The sequence below is a fragment of the Micromonas pusilla genome, assembly GCF_000151265.4.
Source record: "Micromonas pusilla CCMP1545 genomic scaffold MICPUCscaffold_5, whole genome shotgun sequence".
Lineage (NCBI taxonomy): Eukaryota > Viridiplantae > Chlorophyta > Mamiellophyceae > Mamiellales > Mamiellaceae > Micromonas > Micromonas pusilla.
The window spans coordinates 918,269-935,455 of record NW_003315886.1 but is presented as its reverse complement, the minus strand read 5'-3'; the positions used below and the strand labels follow the sequence as shown (position 1 = coordinate 935,455).

At 61.5% G+C, this 17,187-nt stretch overlaps 7 protein-coding genes across 7 annotated transcripts; 3 read left to right on the top strand and 4 right to left on the bottom strand.

Moving 5' to 3' along the window:
• Positions 1 to 120: 120 nt before the first annotated feature.
• MICPUCDRAFT_16722 (uncharacterized protein) lies at positions 121 to 3,444 on the top strand (the record flags this gene model as incomplete). The annotated part of the gene is made up of 1 exon (XM_003058858.1): positions 121 to 3,444. One exon carries the CDS (start codon positions 121 to 123, stop codon positions 3,442 to 3,444), a length of 3,324 nt encoding a protein of 1,107 aa, XP_003058904.1.
• A 128-nt stretch (positions 3,445 to 3,572) lies between these two features.
• On the bottom strand, positions 3,573 to 5,633 carry FA2 (protein kinase; the record flags this gene model as incomplete). The annotated part of the gene is made up of 1 exon (XM_003058493.1): positions 3,573 to 5,633. The coding sequence occupies one exon, from the start codon at positions 5,631 to 5,633 to the stop codon at positions 3,573 to 3,575; it is 2,061 nt and encodes a 686-aa protein (XP_003058539.1).
• A 213-nt stretch (positions 5,634 to 5,846) lies between these two features.
• MICPUCDRAFT_44321 (uncharacterized protein) lies at positions 5,847 to 7,388 on the bottom strand (the record flags this gene model as incomplete). The annotated part of the gene is made up of 1 exon (XM_003058492.1): positions 5,847 to 7,388. One exon carries the CDS (start codon positions 7,386 to 7,388, stop codon positions 5,847 to 5,849), a length of 1,542 nt encoding a protein of 513 aa, XP_003058538.1.
• A 273-nt stretch (positions 7,389 to 7,661) lies between these two features.
• Positions 7,662 to 10,039, top strand: MICPUCDRAFT_47336 (uncharacterized protein). The gene is made up of 2 exons (XM_003058857.1): positions 7,662 to 7,904; positions 8,119 to 10,039. The coding sequence occupies exon 2, from the start codon at positions 8,120 to 8,122 to the stop codon at positions 9,980 to 9,982; it is 1,863 nt and encodes a 620-aa protein (XP_003058903.1). The 5' UTR covers positions 7,662 to 7,904; position 8,119; the 3' UTR covers positions 9,983 to 10,039.
• A 15-nt stretch (positions 10,040 to 10,054) lies between these two features.
• On the bottom strand, positions 10,055 to 11,725 carry MICPUCDRAFT_58162 (uncharacterized protein; the record flags this gene model as incomplete). The annotated part of the gene is made up of 1 exon (XM_003058491.1): positions 10,055 to 11,725. One exon carries the CDS (start codon positions 11,723 to 11,725, stop codon positions 10,055 to 10,057), a length of 1,671 nt encoding a protein of 556 aa, XP_003058537.1.
• A 494-nt stretch (positions 11,726 to 12,219) lies between these two features.
• Positions 12,220 to 12,990, top strand: MICPUCDRAFT_44319 (zinc permease family; the record flags this gene model as incomplete). Its single annotated transcript, XM_003058856.1, has 2 exons — positions 12,220 to 12,423; positions 12,487 to 12,990. 2 exons carry the CDS (start codon positions 12,220 to 12,222, stop codon positions 12,988 to 12,990), a joined length of 708 nt encoding a protein of 235 aa, XP_003058902.1.
• A 1,741-nt stretch (positions 12,991 to 14,731) lies between these two features.
• Positions 14,732 to 15,877, bottom strand: MICPUCDRAFT_17539 (uncharacterized protein; the record flags this gene model as incomplete). The annotated part of the gene is made up of 2 exons (XM_003058490.1): positions 14,732 to 15,031; positions 15,449 to 15,877. Coding segments are annotated over 2 exons (729 nt in total), but the record flags the coding sequence as incomplete, so codon positions are not given.
• Between the last annotated feature and the right edge of the window lie 1,310 nt (positions 15,878 to 17,187).

Genomic DNA, 17,187 nt, shown 5'->3' with positions numbered 1-17,187 from the left:
ATGATGGCTTCCGCCGTCTCCTCCATCGCGAACACCATGGGCGTCCCCGTTACCTCCAAGGTGACGACGCAGTCCAAGCGCAAGAACGTTCGCGCGACGCGCTCTTCGCAGATCCGCGCCATGGCCGAATCCGAAGAATCCCCCGTCTTCCGCGCGTGGGATCAAGCGACGAACTCGAATAAGAGGACGGACATCAAGAAGATCATGATCATCGGTGCGGGGCCGATCGTCATCGGGCAAGCGTGCGAGTTCGATTACTCCGGCACCCAGGCGTGCAAAGCGCTCAGGAGCGAGGGATACGAAGTCGTCCTGCTCAACTCCAACCCCGCGACGATCATGACGGATCCGGAGACCGCGAGCCGCACGTACGTCGGCCCGATGACCCCGGAGCTCGTGGAGGAAATCTTGAAGAAGGAGAAACCCGATGCCCTGCTCCCGACGATGGGTGGTCAGACCGCGCTCAACCTGACGAAAACCCTCGCGGAGACCGGCATCCTCGAGAAGTACAACGTCGAGCTCATCGGCGCGAAGCTGGACGCGATCAACAAAGCCGAGGACAGGCAGCTGTTTAAGGACGCGATGACCAAGATCGGCCTGAAGACGCCTCCGTCTGGCACCGCGAACACCTGGGAGGAAGCTCTGAAGATTCAGGAGGAGATCGGAAACTTCCCTCTCATCATCCGACCCGCATTCACCCTCGGCGGAAGCGGTGGTGGCATCGCGTACAACATGGAGGAATACGAAAACATCGTCACCGGCGGCCTGAACGCGTCCTCCACGACGCAGGTCCTCATCGAGAAGTCTCTCCTCGGGTGGAAGGAGTACGAGCTCGAGGTGATGCGCGACCTCGCGGACAACGTCGTCATCGTGTGCTCGATCGAGAACCTCGATCCCATGGGCGTGCACACCGGCGATTCTATCACCATCGCGCCCGCGCAGACGCTGACGGATAAGGAGTACCAGCGCCTCAGAGACGCGTCCGTGGACATCATCCGCGAGATTGGCGTCGAGTGCGGCGGGTCCAACGTCCAGATGGCGGTGAACCCCGAGGACGGCGAGCTGATGATCATCGAGATGAACCCTCGCGTCTCTCGCTCGTCCGCGCTCGCGTCTAAGGCCACGGGTTTCCCGATCGCGAAGATGGCGGCGAAGCTCGCGGTCGGATGCACGCTCGACGGCATCCCGAACGACATCACGCTCAAGACCCCGGCGTCCTTCGAGCCGTCCATCGATTACGTCATCACGAAGATTCCGCGATTCGCGTTCGAAAAGTTCCCCGGCTCCGAGCCCTACCTCACGACGCAGATGAAGTCCGTCGGGGAGGCAATGGCGGTCGGGCGCACGTGGCAAGAGTCCTTCAACAAGGCTCTCCGCTCTCTCGAGACCGGCCTCTCCGGCTGGGGGCTCAACCCCAAGGATGGCGAACTGCAAGGCGACTTGGTCGCGCTCAAGGAGAAGCTCGCGGAGGCGACCCCGGCGCGCATCACCGTCATTCACGAAGCGTTCTTGGCTGGCATGACCCCGGAGGAGATCCAAGATATCACGAAATTCGATCCTTGGTTCCTCCGCCAGATGCAAGACCTCTTCGAAACCGAGACCTGGCTCAAGAGCTTGAGCTCTTTGTCTGAGCTCGACAAGAACGACTGGTTCGAGGTGAAGAAACGCGGCTACAGCGACGTTCAGATCGCGCGTGCTTTAAAGATTACCGAGGGCAAGGTGCGCAAGGCTCGCAAGGCGTTGGGCGTCACCGCCTCCATGAAGCGTGTTGACACCTGCGCCGCGGAGTTTGAGGCGGAAACCCCGTACATGTACTCCACCTACGACGGCAACGACGAGGTCGACCCTACCGATAAAAGGAAGATTCTCATCCTCGGCGGCGGACCTAACCGCATCGGCCAAGGCATTGAGTTCGACTACTGCTGCTGCCACGCCGCTTTCTCTCTGAAGGATGCTGGGTACGAGACCATCATGCTCAACAGCAACCCCGAGACCGTGTCCACTGATTACGACACCTCCGACCGTCTGTACTTTGAGCCCCTCACCGTGGAGGACGTCCTCAACGTTGTCGAGGCTGAGCGCCCCGAGGGCATCATCGTGCAGTTCGGCGGTCAGACACCGCTCTCGCTCGCTACCCGCCTCGAGAAGGCGCTCATGGATGACCCGATCCCCGCTGCCTCTGGCAACGGCAACTGCCACATCCTAGGCACCCCTCCTGACAGCATCGACGCGGCGGAGGATCGCGAGAGGTGGCAGGCGATTCTCGAGGAGCTCAAAATCACCCAGCCCCCCGGCGGCGTCGCTCGCTCCGAGGCTGAGGCGTTGGTCGCTGCGAACAACATCGGGTACCCCGTCATGGTCCGCCCCTCTTTCGTCCTCGGTGGACGCGCGATGGAGATCGTCAGCTCCGATGCGGACCTGAAGCGTTACATCACCACCGCCGTGGAGGTCGACCCGGAAAAGCCGGTGCTCGTCGACAAGTACCTCGCGAACGCTACCGAACTCGACGTCGACGCCCTGTGCGATGCCGAGGGTAACGTCGTTATCTGCGGTATCATGGAGCACATCGAGCAGGCTGGCGTGCACTCTGGAGATTCCGCGTGCAGCATCCCTCCGCAGACGATATCTGAAAAGTCCCTCGCGATCATTCGCGACTGGACCCCGAAGGTCGCGAAGCGTCTCGGCGTCATCGGCCTGATTAACATCCAGTGGGCCGTGACCCCGAACGATGAAGTGTACATCATCGAAGCGAACCCGCGCGCGTCTCGCACCGTGCCGTTCGTCGCGAAGGCGATTGGTCACCCGCTCGCGAAGTACGCGTCGCTCGTGATGGCGGGCGCGACGCTGAAGGATATCAACTTCACGGAGGAGGTGGTGATCGATCACGTCGCCGTGAAGGAGGCGGTGTTGCCTTTCGACAAGTTCCCGGGCGCGGACACGCTTCTGGGACCGGAGATGCGCAGTACCGGGGAGGTGATGGGCATCGACAGGGATTTCACGAGGGCGTACGCCAAGGCACAGATCGCCGCGGGGCAGAGGCTGCCGAACGGCACGGGTAAGGTGTTCATCTCCGTGCGCGACTCGGACAAGCCCGCCGTCACGGAAATCGCGAAGCAGCTCTCCGAAATTGGAATGACGCTGGTGGCGACCGGTGGCACCGCCGCGGCGCTGAAAGACGCTGGGCTCCCCGTGACCGTGGCGAAGAAGGTTCACGAGGGCCGCCCTCACATCGGTGACATGCTCCGCGACGGCGACATCGCCCTCATGGTTGTGACGTCCAACGGCGACGAGGCGGACATGCGCGACGGTCGCGAAATCCGCCGCACCGCCGTGGGTCTGAAGATTCCGATGGTCACCACGATCGCGGGCGCGCGAGCGACCGCGAACGCGGTGAAGGTGCTTCAGGAGGGTACCCTGAGCATGGATGCTCTCCAGGATTTCTTTTAATTCGAGGAAAAGGGGGGAGTACATGTAAGGTTACTGTCTTTTCAGAGTTATTAGTTGCGTAATAAAGTTTTAAAACCACATTCGGGATTTACAAATAACAGTTCATAGGGCTATGAATGCGCCTGCGCCTACGGATTGTAATAACTCGTCGGCGCCACAGTCGTCGTCTCCGAACCCACGCAACTAGCGGCATAACCCATGTTGGCGGCGGTCCGAAATCCACCCCCTCCCGACCCGCCTCGGCTCGGCGCCCCAGCCGCACGCATGGAAGGCCCAGTGATCATCAAATCAGTCGCTCGCTTCCTCGCGAATTTTGGCGGCTCATACGTCGCGTTCTTCAGCGCCGAGGACTGTTCCATCGAGGCGGTGCGGTATTTGTTTTTGTCGTCCCTCGCCATGTCGTCGAACGGACTAGACGACTGTCGCGTCTGTTGCGCCCTCGCCGGGGACGCCACCTTCGCCGCGACCGGGGTCGCGGGCTGCTCTTGCTTGTACGCCGCTCCGTACCCCTGCTGCTTGAACGATTCATCCCCTCCGTACCCCCCCATTATGTTCCCGAGGGCGCCGCCGCGCCCGTTCACCTTCGCCGCTTCCAACGCCATGCGCCTCTCCTCCGCCGCTGCTTCCATCGCGCCTTTCAAATCATCCGCCCCCACGCCAAGCTTTGCCATCTGGTGCGCGATGAACGGATCGGTCCCGTCGAAACCGCCGCCCATCAGCGCTCCAACCTCGGGGTTCGCCGGCCGTATAGGACGCGCGGGAGCGCCGACGGGGGTCTCGTTAGCTTTTCTCGCCGCCTCCATCTCGGCTTTTTTCTGCGCCGCCGCCGCCTCCGCCGCCTCCGCCGCCGCCGCTTTAATCGTGTCCATGCGCATGGACTGCTGGTTCCGCGCGCTCGCGTGGAGCGAGCCCGCGCGCGAGTTCGGCGCCGGGTCCGCTCTGCGGCTTTGATCGTACGCGGGGTAATCGATGTTATCGTCCATCCCGGCTTTTCCAATAGGCGGAGCCTCAGGTTGGTACACGCGCTGCGACCCGCGGCTCGCTTGCTTCAACGCGTCGCCCGAACGCATCTGCTGCCTCAGGTGCGGGTTGGACGGGAGTTCCCAATCCGCGGGCGGCGGCGGCGGAGGCATCTCCGCCAGGGGCGGTCGCTCGTGCGTGGCCTTGCGTTCCACGGGAGCCTCCTGGACCGGCGCCTCCGTTTGCCTCTCCTTCGAGGCGGCGTTGATGCCAAAGTCGCCGACTGTGGACTTCGTCACGTTTTTCGCATCCGGGTCCAACACGAGGTCCAAGCTTCTCGCTCGACTCACGATCGCGGGGTGCGCGAGCAGCTTCGCAGTATCGGGACGGTGTTTATGGTCCATGGTGAGGCACATTCGCAGTATGTCCGAGAGCTGCGTGCTGAATTTTCCGTGAGGCAGCGGTTGGTACACGCCCTTCATGATCTTGCGAATCAGCGCACCTTCGTTTTGCGCGTCGAACGGGTGCTTACCGCCGGTGCACATCTCGTACAGGACAACCCCGAGAGCCCAGACGTCGGACTTTTCGTTGTACGGCTGATCTTCGCACAGTTCAGGGGAGAGGTAGTACGGCGTCCCGACGATCGTCTGCGCGAACTGCGTGTTCGCGCTGAGGACCTTCGCGATCCCCAAGTCTCCCATCACGACATTGTCCTCGGAGTCGAAGAACAAGTTCAGGGACTTGACGTCGCGGTGGATGATATTCTTTGCGTGGATGTGCCGTAAACCGAGCAGCGCTTGGATGAAAAACTTCCACACCGCCCTCTCCGGGAGAACCTTCCCCGGTTGCTTCTGTAACCTGTGGTGCAGCGTCCCGTTCGGAGCGTACTGCATCACGATGTTCAGCTTCCCGTCCTCGAGGAAGCAGTCGTAGTACTTGATGATGAACTTGCTGTCGAGGGTGGAGAGCACGCGCGCTTCGTCCACGGCTTCCTCCCTCTGCGCGCGGTTCATGTTCGAGATGTCGACCTGCTTGAGCGCGTACACGCGCCCCGTGTCCTTCTTCGTCGCCTTGTACACGACGCCGAACGAGCCTTTCGCGATGGTGACGAGCTTTTCGAAATCGGCGAGGGAGTGGCGCTTCACGCCGCCGCCCTGCAGCCCCGGGATGGCTTGCGCGTTCGGTTTCGCCGCGGCGGGACCGCCGCCATTGCGCGCGGAACCGCTCATGGTATCGGATGTCGCGCCTGTCGGGGAGGACAGCGACCGCGCGAGTTCACGGGCAGGGGCGCCGCGTGATGCGATCTGTGAGTCAACGGCCGGGGCAAACGGCTCTGACGCCGCGCTGATCCTGTCAGGGTCAAGTCGGTTCAAGAGTGTCTGTTCAAGACTGGATTCGACTAAAGTGAGTCTAGCTAGCTAGGCTACATTAGGCTACGTTACTCAAAGCTCGTCCTTGACCTGATGCCTTTTCAACCGCGCGCGCACGAATCGTATCATGTCCTTCTCGCTGCGATCGCCCTTGTATTGAACGACCTCGTCCTCCGAGGCGTCGTAGTAATATAGCGCGGGGTACCCCTTCACGACGAAGCGCTTGTCCGGGACGTCGTTGTTCACGGCGTCGAACTTCGCGATCGTCACGTCGTCGTCGTCCTCGAACGCTTCGCCTACGTTTTGGTAAATCGGCGCGAGCGCCTTGCAGTGGTTGCACCACGGCGCGTAGAACTCGATGAAGACGTCCTTACCGGCGTCTAAGACCATCTCGTCGAACGTGCTCGCGACGACGATCTTGACCGCCCTCCCGTCGTTGCTCAGCGGCGGTCGCTCGCTCCTCACGCTCGGCTCGAGCGCGCCGCGGTCGTACTTCCCGAGCCAAGACGCGATGTCCCCAGGGCTCGCCTGGGGTAGCACGTACTTCTTCTCGCTGTCTCGGTCGTGCAGCACGAGCGCGGGGAGGAAGTCGTGGGTCACGCCGAAGAACTTCATCGCGACGTCGTTTTTCTTCGCGTCGCCGACGACGAATTTCGCTCTCGCGTCGCGTCGACGCGCGATGTCGTCGAGCGCGAGTTTAATCCCTTTCGTCTCCTCCTCGTCCTCGTAGTCCACGAGCGCGATGACCTTCGGGCCGGGAGCCTCGAACACGCGTCGCAGCACGCTCCTCGCGGTCGGTTCCTTGTCCAGCTCCGCGACGCGCGGCAGCGAGTGTCTCTCGACGAAATCGTCGATGTTTTTCTCCGTCGCCGGCGCGTCCATGCGCACGACGCGCTCTTCGAATTTACGATAGACGTACACCGTCGGCGCCCCGTCGTCGTCCACCGGTGTAGGAAGATCGTTCTTTTCCGGGAGCAGATCCGGGTCCGAGACGTGCCCGAAGTTCACCTCGAGGCCGATCCCTCGCGCGTACGCGTTGAATCGCCGCGCGACTTTGAGATACGCCTCGAACGCGTCGCCGTCGCCGCCGCGCGGGAAGTACCCGAGGACGACGACCGGGTCCTTCTCCACGAACGTCTTGCTCTCTTGTTTCGTCGTGAGGGACGTGACGGACGGTCCCGCGAGCTTCGTGAGGTGCTCCACGATCCCGTCCGCGTGCCTCGGGCCGGCGTAGTCCTCGCCGTCTTCCGTGTCCGCCTCGCCGTTTCGAAAGATCTTGATCGTCGGGAACGCCTTGACGCCAAAGTCCGCGGCGATCTTAGAGTTCGCCTGGTTCGCGGCGTCCATCCTCGCGAGCACGATCGGTGGCTCTCGCGTCTTCTTCGCGTTCGCGGCTAAAACCTCCGCGGCTTTCGCCCATTCCGGCTCCAAGCGCTTGCAGTGCCCGCACCACGGGGCGTAGAATTCGACCGCGACGAACGCGTGCTCCTTCACCGCCGCGTCGAACGAGCGCGCGTCCAAGTTGAGGACGTGCCCGGGGTTCGCCACGGCGAGCGGTGGCGACGCGAGGAAGGCGAGGAAGAGGAGACCCAAAACCGCGTGGGGGATCCGCATCACGAGCGGCACCGCGGCCCGAGCCCTGCGTCGGGCTCGCTCCGTGTGAGGTGACCTCTTCCGTAAACAAATGATGGAACGCGCATAAACAGCAGGATAAACAGTGCATAAAAACGAGCGCGCCAGCAGTCAAAAAAAACACGATGTTGACGTGGGACAATTCCGCCGGAAAGATTTTTATTTTACGCGACGTGATTGGTTTAGGGATACGAGATACGCGCTGATATTTTTGCAGCCGCGCGCTGGCGCGGACGGCAGAACACGACGCGCTCACGCACACGCGAGACGCAGGAAGCGAGCGGAAGGCGAGGCTTCGTGAAGAGGTACAACACAAGGACTAAACGCCGCGCTTTCGAGGCGAAGGCGAAGGACGCACGAGCGCGGACGCGGCGGTTTCCGGAGCCCTCCGTCGACGTCGTCATTCGTCAACTTGCTGTTCGTCGCGGGTGAGAAGCGTAGGATTTTACCGCGAGACGCGTCGTCCGGTTCGCGCGGAGAAAGCGAGGCAACGCACGGGTACGACCCCCCCGCGCGCTCCGATCTCTCGTAGGTCACGCCGTAGACGCCATTCAGCCCGCGCGCGAGCTTCCTCCGCGGTCGCGCGTGCGCGTATCGCGCGCGCGGTCGCGTCGAATCTCGGGAGTTTGTTACCCTGCGACGACCACTGCGTCATTTCGCGAAACCAACGATCGTCTCTTACGCCCCTCTCCTTCACTCGTACGATCCACAGGATGACCGCGGACGCCTCCGCGCGCGCGCAGGCGGAGACCTCCCCGTCCACTGGCGGGGCAGGAGATTTCACCGGGGCGAAGACGAAAGGGAAGCGATCGAAGCTCAGCCAGAGGAAACCCAACTCCGCGGCGACGTCCGGGGATGCGACTCTGAAAGGGAGCAGCCGGGGCGGGCTGACGATCAACACGCATCCGTCCGGGCTCTCGCAGCCGACGCCAGTGAACAACGGCGGCGGCATGGTGGGGGGGTACGATACGATGGGGATGCACGGCATGGGCGGATTAGGGTCGGACCCGGCGTTGCTGCAGCAAGGATCGCCGACGCTGCTGTCCGCGCTGAAAGGAAGCTCGCTCAGGGGAACGTACGGGCAAGATTACTCGCAGGCGTTCAAGGAGGACGACATGTCGGCGCTGCTGGACTTTAAAAACCCGAGCAGCCGGCTGTCGCTGAACACTTTAGCGGTGGATAACAGCGACCTTGGCGGCGAGGACGAGCTGACCGAAGCTCTCTGGAGCTCGTTCCCGGGGGGCGTGGACTCGCTGCTGCAGAGCAGGTCGACGCCGTACGATCGTTCGTACGACATGGGCGGCCCGAGCGGACAGGCGGGCCCGAGTGGGAACGGCGTCGGCGACGGCGGGGACATGTCCGGGATGTATTTTTTCGCGAACAACGGTCAGGGCGGCGGGGGCGCGTCCTACAACTCGTCTTCGTACATCGACGCGTATGGAGGCGGCGGCGGCGGGCGGAACAACGTGCACGGACAGATGCACATGATGCGAGGCGGAAACAGCGGCGTCGGACAAGGTCACGGAGGGATGCATCACATGCAGATGCCGCCGATGCATCCGAACGGAGTGATGGGGTTCAGCAACCCGCAGCAAAATCAGTTGCCGAACCAGATGCAGTACTACGACCAGAGCGGGCAAGACGCCTACGTTCAGATGCCGTACCAGCAGCAGATGCAGGGGCAGTCGCAGATGCAGGGGGGGATGATGGTTCAGCCAAACTATCAGTTCGCGCAGCCGCAGATGGTGCACGTGCCCTCTAACGGCGCGTTGCAGCCGCAGCAGGGCGGCGACGGGAACGGCAAGACGCCGGCGAAGGGCAAGCGCGCTTCGAAATCGCAAAAGGGCGGGGAGAAGGCGAAGAAGAAGGCGAAGAAAGGAAGCGAACAGCAAAAACAGAAGGCTGATCTGATGCAGCAGAACATGATGCACAATCAGATGGTTCCCAACGCGCAGTATGGTGCGCCGCAGCAGATGCAGCCGATGGGGAACAACCAGCCCGGGATGTATCCGCTGAACAGCGCGCAGATGAACGGCGGCGGGATGATGATCCTCCCTCCTGGATCGCGCATGTACTCGGGGACCAGCTCCATGTCCACGAACACGAACGGGAACGGTACCGCGCTCGGCGGCGGCGGCAACGGGCTCGCGCCGCAGTACTTCATGAACCAGATGAACAACGGGGCGCCGCCGGGACTGTTGTCCGCGGAAGAGGGTGGGTTAGATCAGCTCGAGGGCATCGTCTCCAAGCTCGACAAGTCGACGATGAACAACATCAAGGAGAGTCTGTACCGGATGGCTCGCACCGCGCGGACCAGGGGTGGGAGGGGAGGCGACGCCGCGTCGCATGGGCAGCATCCGCCGGTTGACAAGGCGCAGAGCCTCGTCGATCGGTGTGTCGCGAACTTGCTGTATCACCGGTACACGGATTCTCCGATGGTTCAAGGAAACGATTCGAGGCAGGAGAACAACGCGAATGGGAACGGAATGGGCATGCAAGAAGCCGGAATGGGCTCGCGTAAAATGAGCGGCGGCAGCATGAACGTCGTCATCCAAGGTCGACACGGGTCCGCGTGATTCTGAACCCAAAATAAATACATAGACGTTGAAAAAAAGCGTATTCATTCTTTTACTCTTAAAAGCCTATTTCTATAATCGCACCCCGTTGTCGTTTCCCCACCTCGTGATCGCGCGAACGAAAAGCTCCACCTGCGGGTTCGATGAATACTGAAGCATGTCGAGCACCTCGCTCAAAGTCTCCGGGGCTTCCTTGCCCGCAATCACCATCTGAAAAACACCCGCGGCCGCGCCCCTCTTCCCTTCCCAATACTCCGTCGTGTGCGGGTCCAACCTCTCGAGCACGTCGAACGCCTTCGTGGCGTAGAAGAACGCGCCTACTTTGTAACAGTCGTTCGCTATGAGTTGAAGCAACGCGAAGGACTCGTCGTTCGTGTCCATCTCCGCGTACAGCTCCCATGCCAACGACGCCTTGCCGTTGTTGATGAAACACCGCGCCATCCACGCGAGGTAACAGTACTCCGTTCGATACTCCGGGCTTTGAATTTTCATGAACGACTCCTCCGCCGTCTTGTAATCCCCTGTCGCCGCGGTGGCTATGCCGTAGTTCCAGTGGAAAGCGTCGTCCTCCCCGCAGAAGTCCGCGACTGACTTTAGGTAAGTCAGGACGTCCTCGAACTGCTTCAGTAAAAAGAAGCAGCTCGCCATAGACTGCCGTCCCGGTATCGTATCGCACTCGCTGCTGCTCGAGCCTACGATCTGGAAACACTGTTGTGCCATCTTCAAATGCTCGGCTCCGTCCTGCTCTTGCTGCCCGATGATCGCGTGCGTCACCCCTTTCAAGATGTATTCCGTAGGCGTCGAAGGTTCGATCTCCTTCACGATGGTAAACGCGTCGTGCGGCTTCCCGTTTCTTAAATAATGCACGACCAAGTTGAGCTTCGCCTCGGGGGGGAAGCCACGAAGCGGGGGTAAGACCTTCATCGCGTTCTCGCCGCCTCTGAACACGACGAGGTTGTGCCGGATCAGGTCGTTGTCCTCGAACGAGCCTCCCTTACCGACGTGGTCTTGCAGCTTCTTCAGCTCTGCCTCCGCGGCGGCGCCGTTGTACAACCGAAAGTGGTTGCACGCCTTCAGATTGATTGCGAGCGGGGAATCCGGGTAGCTCTGCAGGTACACGTTCAAAATTTCCAAGCTGACGTCGTAGTACTCGAGCTTGCAGTAGCACAGCGCGACGTACACGTTCAGCGCGAGATGCTCTCGGTTCTCTAGCAGCAGGCGCTTATAAATATCCGTCGCCTCTTGAAAGTGTGAGCGGAGGTAATGAATCGACGCGAGCGACAGCTGGTCCTCCACGGAGTCCGTGAGCTGTTGGTGGTACGTCATCAGCTTCGCTTCGTCGTTCTGCTTGTGCGCGCAGTGGAACAGCACCCGGGTGTGAAGCTTCGTCTTCGGGCCTTTCTTCGCTTCCTCCTCGGCTTCGTCGTACTGGCCGAGGTAAAACAAACACGCGGCCGCGAAGGTGTGGTACGTCGGGTCCGGGTCGCTCTCGCGTCTGAGGAGGTACCGATACGTGTCCAGCGCTTTCTCGGGGTCGCCCGCATGAAAGTAAGCGTACGCGAGCCACTCCAGGTTGCTGACGTCGCTCGGGCTCTGCTGACGCTTGAACTCGAGCAGCGCGATGGCTCCGGCGTAGTCGCGGTCTTTAAGGAAGTCGGACACCTCGGGGATCTCGTTTTCCGCGGGCTTCGGCTTCTCAGGCGCCTTCGTCGCCTTCGCCGCGCGGGCCTTGTTCATCAGCATCGCGTCCTCGAGGCGACGCGCGCGCGACGCAGACTCCGAAAGACGCGACGCGACGGCGCGCGTGAGAGGTGTGCGCGCGCCCGGACAAACGGTCGTTCGAAAATCAGTGCATCTTCTTGTTGACCAAGACGGAGAAGACCGCGCCTGCGTACGTGGACCAGGTCGAACGCGTCTCCTTCGACACAACGCCGATGGCCGCGACAAGGAGGAAATCAGCGACCTCGACCCCGGAGCCGACTGCGACGAAAAGCGCCAAGACACCGAATTCGCGTTTTCGCGCGGTCGGCCGAGCGGTCGCGACCCCGCACAGGCTCGCGGCGACCGTCCCGAGGGGAGGGATCTTCAAGGTCATTCGACAAGGCCGACTCGCGATCAAGGTCGCGTTCTACCTCGGCTCCGCGGTCGCGAAGAAGGCGTTCGAGGAAGACCCGACGCTCATCCCGCTCCTGAGTAGCATCGTCCTGGTGTTTCCGTGCATCCTCTTGAGCATCACGATGTTCGACGACGACGAGCTGTACGCGCTGTTGCTCTCCCTCCTCGCCGGCCTCGCGACGACCGTCGGCGGCCTCATCGCGATTTTACAGAAACCGGACAACAAGCTCCTAGCGTTCTTGCTCGGGATCGCGTGCGGGGTGATGTTTACCCTGAGCGTCGTCGAGCTCTTCATCAAGAACGGGATAGAGAACGGATTCGGCTGGGTCACCGTCGCGACGACGACGGGATCGCTGATGTACTGTCTCATCGAGCCCTTGCTCCCCAAGGCTGAGGTTTTGGAATCGAAATTCACGGGAAAGGACGACGGGATGAAGCTCTCGAAAGCGCGCCTGATGCGCCTCGGGCTGCTGATGGCGATCACGATGACGCTGCACAACCTTCCGGAAGGATTCGCCGTCGCGTTCTCGTCGTTCACGTCCATAGGCCCGGTCATGGCCGCGGCCATCGGCGTGCACAACGTCCCGGAGGGAATCATCGTCGCCGCGCCCGTGTACGCGGCGACCGGGAGCCGAAGGCAAGCGCTCATGATGGCGACCGCGTCTGGTCTGTCCGAGCCCGCGGGGGCGCTCTTAGCGCTCTACTTCATCAAGCCGTACCTCACGCCGATGATTCTGCATTGCATTCTCGCCGGAACGGGCGGGATGATGAGCGCGGTGTGCGTCATCGAGTTGTATCCCGAGGGGAAGAAGTGCAAGCACGACGGGCAGCTGTGGCGGGGGATCGCCTTCGGGACGATGTTGATGGCGGGGACGTTATACGTTGGCGTCTGAGAACGACGTTCTAGTAGCGCTATCCTAGGTTCTAATTATCTAGATTTTAATCATCCGTCGGGAGCTCGCCGACCTTCGTCTGCTGCGCGAGGTCGAACTTGAACTTCGCCCGCGCTTCTTGCACCTCCGTCGGCGCGCTGTCCACCTCCTGTTTCGTGCAATATCCCATCGAAGGGTCCGTCTCCGCGTAGAACTTGAACTCTTCGATAGCTTTCACGCTCTCTCCCGCGGCCGCCATCGACGTGAGCTTCTTCTGCAACCTCGCTTGGCGCGTGGGGAGGTCCTCGACGCCGACCTTTTTGTTCGCGGAAGCGCCGAGCGCGGACGCAACCGGCGGTTTCGCGAGCGTCCCCACCTGACCACGGCGCGCGAGGCTGTTCTCGATGTCGTGACGCGATGACGTCATAACCGTGTTGTGAGGGTGGAACGACGCCGCGAGCGTGCTCTCCACGATGCGCTTACCGCCAATACCGACGCGGGCGCTGACCTCCTTCTCGCGTCGTAAACGCTCACGACGCTCGTCCTCGGTTTCGTTCTCCTTCGCCGCAGTCGCCGCGTCGTAGACGTCTTCTCCAGGGACGATTACAGGCGACCTGAACTTAGCCTCTCTGCGTTTTTGCTCTAAATACGCCGGCCACCCCGCGCCTTCGATGGGTTTGATCTCGTCGGGGAGCTTGTACGATTCCCAACCCTGACTTTCCGAAAATTCCCAAGCCGCCTCATCGCACGCGTAGCTGGGCACCGGCGCATCCGCGTGGACGTTGCGTTGCTTGACCACGTCCGTGTCCTCTTGCGCGCCGTCTTTCATCGTCGATCTTCTTACCGCATTTATATTTATGCCCGCGGCGCGTGCGGCTTCCTCCGCGGCAATTTCACCCGGGCTCTTCCATCTCGCGAGACTTTTGAAAAAAATCATCTTCTGCGCCGCGAGCTCGCTGTCCAAGATGCCGATGCTGTGCGTGCTCCCCGGCAGCCCCGCGGCGAGGTCGCGTATGTCGTCTTCTATGAGTACCTTTTGAACGTCGTACAACTCCTTCACGAACGTCTGTAAGGACTTGCAGTCGTCTCGGAATCGTTTAAAGTCCGCGTAGCTCGCCTTGTCCGTGATGTTCCCAAAATACGACGCCGTTGCTTTCGCGCTGCCGTCTCTCTGCATCTGCTGATACTTCGCCCACCCCATCTTCTGTAACATTCTCTTCTGCATCGTCTCGTCCTGCGCCTGTAACATCTTCACGCCCATGTTCTCGATGCCCAGTAATATGATTCTGCGGAATGCAAAGACGCTGCAGTCCAAGCACGTGTTCCGGCACTTTTGGAGCAGCGACGCGTAGAGCACGATAAACCTCGGTTTACGAATCACCTCTTCGATCATGACGCTCACGAGGTGCCCGAGGATTTTATCGTTGTACCGGGCGTACAGCATCATCTGTCTGTTTAAATCAATGAAGCTTTGCTCGTCCGGGCGGAGCATTCGCACCGTGGACGCCAAGACGAGCATTTTTTTCGATTCGCGGGCGTCCAACTTGAGTTTCAGAAGCGCGGAAAAATCCGTGGGGTGGCGCTCGAACGGGTGCCCGTACGCCCCGCTCCCGCACACGTACACTTTCTCCCCGCCAGTCTCCACCGCGAAAGTGGACGCGCTCGCGGCGTACACTTGCTCCACGATGACGTCGAACATCGGGTGCCTCCGCATCTCCTTCAGCATGTACTGGGACTTTGTTTTTTTATCCTCGGGCGTGATGATCGGCTGCAACGTCTTCGGGATGAAGCTGTCGTCCAAAGTACCGTCGCCTAACTGGCCGGTGTCGTTTTTGCCGCACACGTAGACGTGTCCGAGCGTAGTGAGCATCACGGTATGCTCGTCCCCGGCCGCTATCTGCACACACGAGAGATTGATCATGGAAGGAATCGCGGTCACGATGAGCCGCGTCTGGTCATCTCCCTGACCGGTTTGTCCCCTGTTCGACCGCCCACACGTGTATACCTTGCCCGCGGCGGTGAGAATCACCGTGTGCGAGCGTCCGCCGCAGACTTCCGTGACCTTGCTCGTCTTCTTCTCGAGCGCGGCGACGCCCATCTTCTTCCGAAGTTCTTTATCCGTCAGCGTGCGTTGATTCCCGAGTTTCTCTTCCCGCGCCCTCAACGCCGCTTCCAGCTGTTGCGCCGTCGGCTGCGCGAATACTCTGTTCTCCTCGGATTCGTGTATAAAACGCGCGCGGTCGCCCTTCAAATTCCCTAGCAGTTTATCCTGCAGCTCTATGACTTTCCGTTCCGGCTCTAAATCCTCCGGCACGACCTCGTCCCCGCTGGGAAAGTCCGCGTGTTTCAGCCGCGACGGCGTTCGCTGATTGATCGTGTTCCCCGTCCCGAGTTGACCGTGTTCGTTCGAGCCGCAGCCGTACAGCATTCCGGCGTCGGTGATGAACAGTGAGTGCTCGTACCCGGCCGCGATGAATACGATCTTCATCCCGGACAGCGCTTCGATGCGTCGCGGGGTGAGGCACTTCCTCGTCGCGCCCTGCCCGAGCTGACCGACGTCGCCGCGGCCGACGGTGAGCGCGGTACCTCCCGCGGACAGGAGCACGGTGTGCGCCTCTCCCGCGGCGCAGGATAATATCCGCGTGGTCTCGTTTGATATCCAGTACATCCACCGCGGTACCCTGTGCATCTTCCCCTCGCCGCCGTCGCCCTGGCCGGTGCTTCCGCTCTCGTCCGTCCCGAAAGCGGCGACTTCGTTTTGTTCCGTGACGACGACGCTGTGCTTCACCCCGGCGGCGACGTCAACCGTGCGCCGCGGTCCGGAGCCGGTACCCGCGAGTCGATTTCCACCGATGCGCACGCGCCCGCCTCCCTCGCCGTTGTAATCCGTGAGCGTGTACAGCACCATGGGGATGGTCTGCAATTTCGTGTCGCCCAGACCGAGCTGGCCGTGCTCGCCCGCGCCCATCACCAGCACCCTGCCCTCGTTCTCCACGTGTTTGGGTAATATGCGCTCGAGGTTTGCGCTCGTCTTGAGGAGCACCATCGCGTGTTCTTTTCCTCCCGCTATTTTCACGACCTGCGAACCGTCGGGTAACTCCAGGACTTGCGGTCGCATGAACCGGTGGAGATGCGACGGCGCCGCCTCGAGTCTCTTTTGGTCCACCTCCGCCTCTTCTCGCTCCCCGCCCGCGACCGCGAAATTCGCGGCCTCGACGCGGTCGTCTCCGAGCAACATGTTTAGGTATCCCCCCGTGCTCGCTGCTAAATTACCCGGGCTCTTCGGAGCGTCCGCGGTCTCCGCGCTCTTCTGCTTTGCCACGAGCCCGAACTTCTTAAACTTCGCCGCCGCCTGCACAGATTTCAGGTTCATCTTCTCCGTCTCTTCAACCTTCGCGCCCGTGAACGTCGCGGCCGCTCCCTTCTTCAACGCGGACTTCACCTTATCTTTATCCACGTCCAGGACTAAGTCCAGGTCCGCGTCAGGGTCCCCGTACGCGCCCGCGCCGTTCCTCTTCCGAAACTGCGGCCGGTGCAACTTTTCGTAGATGCGTTGTTTATTCACATCCGCCTCCGTCGGGCGAAGCGGTTCACCGTCCCACGCGGACAGGATGGGCGCGTCCTCGGGCACGACCCCGATGTGCGATTTAAACTGCGCGTCTATCTCAGCCTGTTTTCTCGCCCAGTCCGACCCCGTCTCCGGCTTCAGAAGGTTATCGTCCTCGTACAGCTTCTCCGCGAGGATCGCTCTCGCTTCCTGCAACGTGCGCTCGGGGGCGTTCGCGGAGAGGAGCGCGGCTTCGCGCTCCCACGCCGCGCTCGCGGCCTCGGCTTCCCTCGCCGCGCGCTCCGCGGCTAACGCGCGCTCGTGTTGAATCAGTTCGTATTCTTCCTCCTCGTCCGAGCCGCCGAACTGTTCCAGCTCGGCGTAGTCCGCCTGCTCGTGGCGTCGTCGAACGTCCATCGAAGCGACGTTCGCGTCGTTCGTCGCGACGGGGCCCCACGTGAACGGCTCCGAGTTGGTTTCGTACGGAGGCGGCGGCGCGTCATCGTCGGTGAACTCGCCGCCCCACGGCACCTCGTCCACGGGCCGCCCCGCGCCGATGCTCTCTTGGACGAAGAGCGTCCGCGACGACACACCGCTTCGCAGATTACGCGCGCGCCTGTTGTCTTCTGCCCACTCTTCATCCGTCTGTTCCATGACGTTCTCGCTCGATA

Coding starts and splice junctions, on each gene's coding strand:
- MICPUCDRAFT_47336 (XM_003058857.1), top strand. CDS start 8,120: ATGACCGCGGACGCCTCCGCGCGCGCGCAGGCGGAGACCTCCCCGTCC.